Source organism: Vitis vinifera, chromosome 5 (genome assembly GCF_030704535.1).
Source record: "Vitis vinifera cultivar Pinot Noir 40024 chromosome 5, ASM3070453v1".
Lineage (NCBI taxonomy): Eukaryota > Viridiplantae > Streptophyta > Magnoliopsida > Vitales > Vitaceae > Vitis > Vitis vinifera.
The window spans coordinates 2,174,051-2,184,059 of NC_081809.1; the positions used below are offsets into that span (position 1 = coordinate 2,174,051).

Genomic DNA, 10,009 nt, shown 5'->3' on the forward strand with positions numbered 1-10,009 from the left:
GAAGCTTCTCATAACTCATCCTTCGCTCTCCAGTATTCATAGCGTCTGTTACTTTTGCCTCAGAAAACTCAAACCTGTAACCTTTTCTGAAGATTGCACTGCTCGATTTTGGTAGCCAAGGATTTGCATGGAAATGAGTGGCGATTCCGCCCTATTTTTTGAGGCCAACCAAAGAAGCACCTTCTTCAAAGTGGTTGGAGTCTTTTTTTTATCAGTTTCAAAAAAGCTTGTTACAGGGGATGCTTTTATTTTCCTGAGAGGTGAAAAAGGGGGGACTTCGTGTAGGGGGAACACGGTATACATCTTGGTGTTCTTGCTACAGCTTGGCATGCAGTCTCTACGGGTACAGTATTCACCGTCCGTTTCCCACTGATTTAGTTCCTATCCTACCCAGTGGCTGCATCTCCATGAGCACATTGATCTTGGAATCCAATATGATCCCTCAACTGGAATTTATGGTATGAACCTCTTTGTTGTTTTGGAGCGCCTGGGTTACCGTGCTGGCCTTCGTAGCATGTTAGAATCCAGCACAGGGTTACGAAGGATGATGCTATGAAGTGGTTCTCCTTACATCTGCTGCTTCATTTATCAAGATGATACAAGGCACAACTTTGGGCATTCATGAGGTTTCATTTGCCCCTTCGTCCCACTCCTACCTATTGCCTGCATTCTCATCAACGTCTACTTATTGGTGAATCTTGGATCTGCTACCTGGACCCGGGTTTCTATATGGTTGGTGATGGGAACGCTCGTTTATGGATTCTATGGGAGAAGACACAGCTCACTGCAGGATGCAATTTATGTACCAGCAGCCGATGTGGATGAAATCTATGGAAGCTTTTCACACTGCTCAGACGGCTTGGGTGTGGTGATATTGGCAGTGTGTATCAGCAATTCGGAATTTGCATCATGTTCTGGGTGGTGGTCTCTACCCGAATGCCGCATATCTGATCATCCGTGGCATGAAGACACTGCATTTTCATGTACAGCAACAAAACTCAACACAGTTGCACCCCTGGGGACCCACTCTTGAATGGTTTGCATGGTCACCTTTGGGCCACGTGTCATTTTTTTATTTTTTATTTTATTTCATCACCTTTGATTTAAAAATAATTTCTCAATTTCTAGTTTTCAAATAGTTTTCCAATTTCTAGATTTCCAAATAATTTTAAGTTTTCAAATCTTCATCCTTAGATTTTTTTATTAGGTTCCAAAAATCCATTTTCCAATAAGATTTGCCGCCATTTTCTTTGCGGCAAGCAACTTTCGTATTTTCCTTTATTTTTAAAATGTTTTGGAATAAGCGTGAATTTAATTTCGTAATTCCGAATAATGGAAATTCATGAGATTAATTCATGCAAAAATAAATCGGGTTTTGGTGGAGCCCAACATTAGGATTTTCTCATTGATTGATTGATTGTCATTCTTGACTTTGATTTGCTCTGTGACACATGTGATTATTCGTTTACTAACTTTTGTTTTCTATGAAACAAACAACTCATTACTCAATTACACGTCTTGTCTTCCTTGTCCACTTGATTATTTCTAAATTGATATTCTCTTGGTATCCATATTTGATCTATCAGTTGTCACACTTGCTTTGACTTAATTAGTAGAGACCTAATTCTTAGGGCCTAGAAGGGTGCTACAGTTTTTCACCGTACCTTCCTAATAGGTAACCCGACCCTCGGACCCAGACTCGGTTTTTCACAGACCTGTTTTCCTTCATGAGTCATGTTTAGGGTTTTCTTTTTTATTTTGTTTATTCTTTAAAAATAAAACAAAAATAAGTGGCGACTCTAAGTCATTTTCTAAAAAATAAATCGTTTTCAAATAAAAAGCGAGTTTGCCATCGAGTGAAAGTACATGAGCAGAAATGTAGGATCCACAGGTAGCCTATACTACAAGTATACAAAACAAGCATAAATTATATCATTTCTTCAAAATGATTTAGTCTTCCTATGATGCAAAGGCAAAAGCCTCAAGACGCTCTCAACATGAGTAAAACAACATCCAATCAATAGCACATGCAAAACTCAAGCATTAATCCCAACAAGTGTCTTTTACTCTACATCTAGAAGTGGAAAGAATAGGGTACGTATACAACTCAGTAGGAGTATGATCATCCTATATATATCCTTAAAAACCTTAAATTAAACATATAGTAGCATGCATGACAAACATTTTATAACCATTAACAAATATGCAATAATTTCAAATATGCATGCATATGAGTGATGGTTTCATTTTTGCTTTGCCTCATATATTCTCTCACACATGACAAAGTGTCAATCCCCACCAATGTACATATTAACCACCAATGCTCCAAAAGATGCTTGATCATAAATAATGACTATTTTAAACTACCACCCAAGGACAAGTCATATTTCATGTCTTTTAGGATTCATACCCAATGATAGGACCAACCTTGTCTTTTGGGACTACAACCCGAGGACATCACCAACCCCGTGTCTTTAGGGACTAAAACCTAGAGGCAAGACTAACCTTATACACCTACATCAAAGTGTCTTTCTCAAGGGCTTTAAGGATTTTCACCCATAGACACACGATATCGAAAGGCAGTGTCTGTAGTTTCTCATAGATACTTCCCACATACTAATTTGTTCTTTGGATATTATCTATCATTGTTCACCTTGATTTCATTGCTATATTTTAAAACAATGAACTAACAACACTATAGCACATTGAAATATTTTATAAAATCATATTAAAGATATGAATTTCCAATAAACACTTTAGGAAAAGAAAATAAAGATACACAATAGAATGATATAAAATTCTTTACCTTACATTGACTTCTCCTTTGCAATTTTTCTATGTAGACAACTCTTAGCCATTACAAGAAACTGAAATGAAACAATATAATTTAGGTTTTCCTACCATAAAAATTACACAATTAAGGCTATGACATTTTTTCTTTATTCCTAATTTTAACAATTTACAGTTGCTAACTTTAATTTCCATACTCTCTAATCTATATGCCCGTAAGTTTTCAAATCAAATTTAAGGTGAAGTAAACAATATTTCATCTACATATTGATATTCCCTAACTAATGAACATACACTAATTATTTTGATTCTCCTTAAACTCAACCCATTAACAAGCTCCAAATGCACAGATAAACTTACTTAATCACATGATTCATTAATTTATTTTTTTCAATTAAAGCAAACTAAACAAACGAGCATGCTGATTCTTCCATCAAAAGATACTTAAATTGAAATACTTAAAACCCTAATTAACTTTAATTTATAGCTAATTAAATTCAGTTTTTAAACATACTTTACCATTAATTTACTTCAAAAGACTATTTGGACTCTAAATCTACCAAAATTTCTAACCTTGTCTTTTTGTTCACCTTGATTCCTCCCCTTTCTCTCTCTAACCCACCAAAATTTTGTAGAGAATGGACTGAAATGAAGGCTCACAACTCTTATATAATGGTCCACAAGCAACCATGCATGAGGTGGCAAGCTCTAAGGCTACCACTAACCATAAGTTTTCCATATTCCAATTTAGTCCTCCTACTTGTGATATTTTATGCTTTTGTAGCTGCTAATCAATCACTTAAGTCCTCTTAATTATAATTAACTCCCATGAAGCTAATACATCTTCTTAAGCCGTTAACTAATCATACTTAACCTCAATCAAATTTTAATTCATAATTAAACAAGATTAGCGTTAAATTAGTTTTAGACTCTAATTAAGCACGTTTAAGGTTAAGTACTTAGGTATTGTTGTTTATTTATGTCATTACTACTAGGTATTACAATCACCCTTCAAAGCTATTTTAGACGTGGGTTTCACAATTGGATTGGCCTTTGCATTAGAGATATGTCCCTAACTAGAAGGTCCATCTTGAGGCATAAGCTCCCACTACCCTTCACTTCCTTCTGTTGCTTTTCCACTTTAAAAACAAGCTTGCACACATCACCATAAGTCTAGTAAGGCTACAATTGGACAACATTACCAATTTTAGGTTTCAAACCTCTAAGAAAACATGCTATGGTTTGTTCTTTAAGTTTAACAAGATCACATTTCATCGTGAGGTGGTCAAACTCTGCTGTATATTCTTCTAAAAACAGCTTCTTTTGTTCGAAGTTGTGAAGGTTAAGAAAAATATTTTCCTTGAGTTGTTTGGCAAATATTTTCTCTTCAGTTCCCTCCTCATCTTTTCCCAAGTCATTATGCTTCCCCTTCCTTCATGAGCCCTCTGTTTTTTTAAGATTTTCCCACCATAAAAAAAAAAAAGAACTTTCTCAACCTAATAGCAACAAGTTTCACCCTACAAACCTCTAGAACTTCTTTGTAGTCAAACACCTGTTCATAGTGTGAAACTAGTCAATAAACTCGTCTGGTTGCATTCTATTTTCAAACTCTGGGATATCAACTTTAACATCAAAGTCTTTTAGAACACTATGATTTCTTTGTACACAAGGAGGAGGAGAGACTTCTCTTAAATGTTGGCTTGGATCTCTATGAAAAGGATTGATGTCTTCATTTTCATTGCTAGGAGCCTCATGCTCTGTATCATGATGGAATTTATTGTGCCCAAGAGCCTCATAACATTTTAAATGATGTTGTGGTTGTTGTACTTGTCTCCTTAATTATTTCACCTCAATGTCACAAACGTCTCTTTCATGACCAGGACGTTCTTCTTCAACATTTTATATATGTGACGACGACCAACCATGAGAACTTAGGATCTATGCTTTGATACTGATTGACCCCAACATAAATGAAAAAAGAAAAGAACTAAATAGATAGGAAGGAAAAATACAAGCTCACCATCCAAGAAGAAAACACTAAGAAATACTCTTTCTCTCTTTGACTTCCAATTACCATAACTTGGAACAACCCTCCAAGCATGAACAATTTCCAAAACTATATTTTCTAGGTAAATTATAAAGCCTTACTAAGATCTCAAAATCCACTGTAATATACCTAAGAAGTAGAACTTCTCCAATTCTCAAGTAGCACTGGACAGCTGGACCTTTCTATGGAAAACTAAATATAACTTTCTCTCTAGAACTCCTAATGAAGTCCCGTTAAATGCGTTGGAATCTTAACTCAAAGACCTTTAATGTGGCATATAGTATGCATAGGAATTTTCAATATCCCAGTACTTGATTTACCATGAATATACCCTTACAAAAGTAGTTTTTACCTCCCTGCATCTCACATAATTAAGTAAGGAGCTGCAACTTTTATTTAATTAGGTGTTAGATCATACAATGGGACATTCCTATGTCACGCTTGGTTTGGTGTTTATTAAATATTAATTTTTCTTGATGGTCTCTTGCTGCTTTTTGCTTGCAAAATTAAAGTTACCCCACCTTTTATTGTTCTATTTTTGCAGTACTAAATCAAATCACATGCATTCCTTGTGTTTTTTTTCCATTTTTTGACTCGAAACACCCTTTCTCAACTTCACTTATGATCACTAGTGATCCATTCTCGCTTGGAGCAAATAATTTGCTTTTTTCATTTCCTAGTTTTATTTCATTTTATTCCACTCTCTTCTTTGTTTTCTGTTTTTTCTGCTTTCATTTGTTCATTTTTTTCTCAGTAGTTACTGTCTGTTTTCTGAAGCAAAACTAGAAAAATAAAATAAAAAATCCTAATAAACTGAAATGGTGTTTGCTTAAATAACATGTTTAGGGGAATCATTGTAAGATCCATTTCATATGTTGTTTTTCATATTACCACACATTTGTGCATTCCATATCATATCATTGTAGATGTTAAGAGTTATTTCAACCATGAGTTTTGGTATTTTTAGTTGCCACATATCTGTCAGTCCCCCCTTCATATCTTGTTGGCAATCTTACAATCTTTTAGTTAGTTTTTGTCCTCATTTTATCGTAATTTGAACTGATATTTCTATTAATATTCTTAGAGTTTTTCCTTCCAATTATTGTAAGTTTTTATTTTGGTTGAAATTTTCATGTTACCGAATGGTAAAATTTTGATTAATTAATTCTTAAATCTTGGTTTTCATATATACTTTCCAACCCCATTTTATTTTTGCATTTCTACAGTGCATCTAGCATCCCCATTTTTGTCAGAGATGACTCATCCATCCTCTCCAGAGTCTACGGTGCAGCCATTTCCACGAGAGGATCCAGCATCCCCATTTGAGTCGGAGACGAGTCATTCGTCGTCTCCACATGCCATAGTGCAGCAGTTGCTTGTGCTGGAGCATCCGGGATCCCCATCTCAGTCGGAGTTGAGTCATATATCATCTCCGCATGCCACATTGCAGCAGCCATTTCTGTCAGAGATGACTCATCCATTCTCTCCAGAGTCTACGGTGCAGCCACTTCCACGAGAGGATCCAGCATCCCCATTTGAGTTGGAGACGAGTCATTCGTCATCTCCACAGGCCACAGTGCAGCAGCTGCCTGTGCTAGAGCATCCAGGATCCCCATCTCAGTCGGAGTTGAGTCATGTATCCTCTCCGCAGGCCACATTGCAGCAGCCATTTCTGTCAGAGATGACTTATCCATCCTCTCCAGAGTTTACGATGCAGCCACTTCCACGAGAGGATCCAGCATCCCCATTTGAGTCGGAGATGAGTCATTCGTCGTCTCCACAGGCCACAGTGCAGCAGCTGCTTGTGCTGGAGCATTCGGGATCATCATCGCAGTCGGAGTCGAGTGATATATCATCTCCGCAGGCCACATTGCAGCAGCCAGCTCCACATCCATCCTCTTCAGAGTCTATGGTGCAGCCACTTCCACGAGAGGATCCAGTATCCCCATTTGAGTTGGAGACGAGTCATTCGTCGTCTCCACAGGCCACAGTGCAGCAGCTGCCTGTGCTGGAGCATTCGGGATCATCATCGCAGTCGGAGTCGAGTGATATATCATCTCCGCAGGCCACATTGCAGCAGCCAGCTCCACATCCATCCTCTCCAGAGTCTACGGTGCAGCCACTTCCACGAGAGGATCCAGTATCCCCATTCCATTCGGAGACGAGTCATCTGTCGTCTCCGCAGGCCACAGTGCAGCAGGTGCTGGAGCATCCGGGATCCCCATTACAGTCAGAGTCGATTCATATATCATCTCTGCAGGCCACATTGCAGCAGCCAGCTCCACCACCACTGTTCATGCACCCTACGTTGTTGAAATTATGGCTTCGGAGATGGTGGATTATATGCATGATAGCAGCTATTGGGTTGTTATTTTTGATTAGTTGGAGCATTCACACATCACAGAAGAATGACGCGAACATCTGGTGCACCACTCCCAATGCGACAGTTACCAAGGAAAGTAATGCACCTAGCTCCACCGTTCAGGGTGCCCCCATCCTCTTTAGGACTATCATGGCAGCAGTTGATGCAGCACCGGGTGATAATGAATGGCCTTTCTGTATACTGATACAGAAAGGAGTTTATAAAGAAAGAATTGTGATAGAAAGAAATAAAAGAAATTTGGTTTTGGTGGGGGAAGGAATTAACAAAACCATCATATCATCAAATGGAGCTGTCTTGTCCACCGATCGCTATATTTCAGAACTCGCAACCATTTGTAAGTTTTTCAACTTTAATTTTATTTATTTTTTCAGTTTTAGGTTTATATTATGTAAGCTATTTCATGTTAAAGTAGTTTTATGGCTGAAAAAAATATTATTGCAAAAGACTTTTATTAGTTAATTATTTGTTGTATTTTAATCCCTTAGTTTTTTTAAGTATTTTAAATGTTATGATTCCGTTTTATTTAATATTTTATTTTTGTGACACTTTTATAGGGGTTCTAGGAAAAAGATTCAAGGCAATGGATATTTCATTTGAAAACATGGGAGCTGATCAACTAGAGAGTGTTGCATTGAAAAATTCAGGAGATCAGTCTATCTTCCATAGATGCAGCTTCATGTCACAACAAGTCTCCATTCATAGTGATCATGTGGGGCAACAACTCTACCATGATTGCTATATTAGTGGCTCACAACACTTGATCTATGGAGATGGACATGCCATGTTTCAAAGAAGTACCATCCATGTAAATAATTTGAAGCCAGAAGTGGGGGCTGTGATTGCACTGCAAGAAAGAAGAAGTAAGTTCTTAGTTGGTGGGGGATTTGTATTTCATTTATGTACCTTTTCTGCTAGTACCCAAAAAGCAATTAATTACTTAGGTGCTTCTTCTGGACCTTCATCTTTGATTGTAATTATGCAATCATACTTAGATAGATCTATTAGTCCTTTGGGATGGTTAGTGAAGAATAGGACAAGGTCTATCTATTTTGGTGAATACCAAAATACAGGTCCAGGAGCTAGACTAGAGCGAACATCTCCCAATTTCCACCATATCAGCCTTAAGGATGCTTCTTCTTTTACTATTAGAAAATTTTTAAGTAGTACAGTTTGGATTTTATGTAAAGACATACATTGTAAATTGGATTTGGCATGAACATTAGTTACTACTTGTTGCAATACACTATTATCATTCTATGTATTGTGAGTTAGCATTCTAATCTACTTGTTGTAATACACTAGATTTCTTATGCTATCTATATAAAGTCAGCATACTGGTCTTCACAGAATCCCTTTGAACCATCTCTTGTTGGCTGTAAGTTAATATTGTAGTATTGAGAGAATCTTTGAAGAAGGTTAATAGATAGCTTGTGGGAGGGGGATATCAGCTATGATACATGTATCACCAGGAAATGAAGCCCAGGTGTGGTGGTGGTGTATAAAGAACATAATTATTGCAACTCCCTCTGATGTGAAGTCACTTTTGACGAGGAGATGACTAAGAAATTTGCTCTTGATGAGAAGATTCTTACGTTGACCAAGATGTTTGTTGCCACTGAATACATCTGCAGTGTAGAGATGGAGACGGGAAGGGTGTGGGAAGGAGTATGATCACAATTCAGAAGCATAAGATGGAGATGATGCTGCATACATGCTCAGGGAAGTAGGTGTTGAGCCTAATGGGGATGACGTGAAATTGAGCCTTCCAATTCCCAGTCAGGCATAGTAGTGAAGGAAACATTCGCAGCAAGACAAGGCTTTGGCCACAAGGCAGCAGAAGAGGTATGGGCCTTTACTATTTGTTATCAGTCCCTCATGGAAGTATAGGCGAGCATTATGCTGTCATACCACAGGCATGCCTTCGGACTCGGCGAGCATTACAATTCTGTGATCCCTGGCCTGGTGATATAGGTACCGTCATTCATATGTGAATACATTAGGTGTGCAAATTATTTTTATTTTATCTGTGTGAGAACATAACCCATATTCGAGCCTTGGAATCTCATCAAACTTGTCAACATTTTTATCTTCAATTATTAGCCAGTGCGATCACTGCATCCAGGTTCTATCCATTTTATTTAAACCTGTTTCAGGTCTCCCCTCCAGTACTTAAAAGTACTGAATTGCACTGAAAAGCAGCTAGGATTGGCTTTTTACCAAGGTGTTTTCCTTGTTAATAATCTACATCATTTTCCTTGTTCCAGTAAAGAGGGCAAATATTCTTAAAAAGCTTGGTTGTTTAATATGCGGATTTTGTGATATGATGTTTGTGAAAATAAAGCAGCTGCACTTGTATGCAACCAAAAAGAAAAGGGTCAGCACACCTGGTTTCTGGCTTTTTTTGTTCTGTGGGAAGTAGTTTTCTGCTCATTTAGACGAATAATGCTTCATAGCATGGACAAGAGGTGAGAAAGGCTTGAAGAATGGTTCCTCTTTGCTTTTTTTTGAACCAACTTGGAAAGGAAGAAATTGAGGAACCTTCAAAAGGGATTTAACACACAAACCCGTCTTTTAAAGAATTTGCAGCAGAAGCAACAAAAGCCTTTCCCATTTCTTATCAATCCTTCATGGAAGTATAGGCAAATGTTAGATCAAGTGTTCGAGTGAAGTTTTGCTTTCCATGTGTGAAAAGGCTTACATAAATACTGGGCCTAAAAATTATTGATTCCATGATCAACTAAGATGACAATGACAGTAGCAAAGGAAAAATATTGATGGTAGCATATAGA

General features: G+C 37.5%; 1 protein-coding gene across 1 annotated transcript; it reads left to right on the forward strand.

The window, feature by feature from the left end:
- Positions 1-6,069: 6,069 nt before the first annotated feature.
- On the forward strand, positions 6,070-8,891 carry LOC132253736 (uncharacterized). Its single transcript, XM_059736657.1, has 4 exons — positions 6,070-7,554; positions 7,775-8,388; positions 8,523-8,595; positions 8,758-8,891. The coding sequence occupies exons 1-4, from the start codon at positions 6,093-6,095 to the stop codon at positions 8,889-8,891; spliced, it is 2,283 nt and encodes a 760-aa protein (XP_059592640.1). The 5' UTR covers positions 6,070-6,092.
- Positions 8,892-10,009: the final 1,118 nt, after the last annotated feature.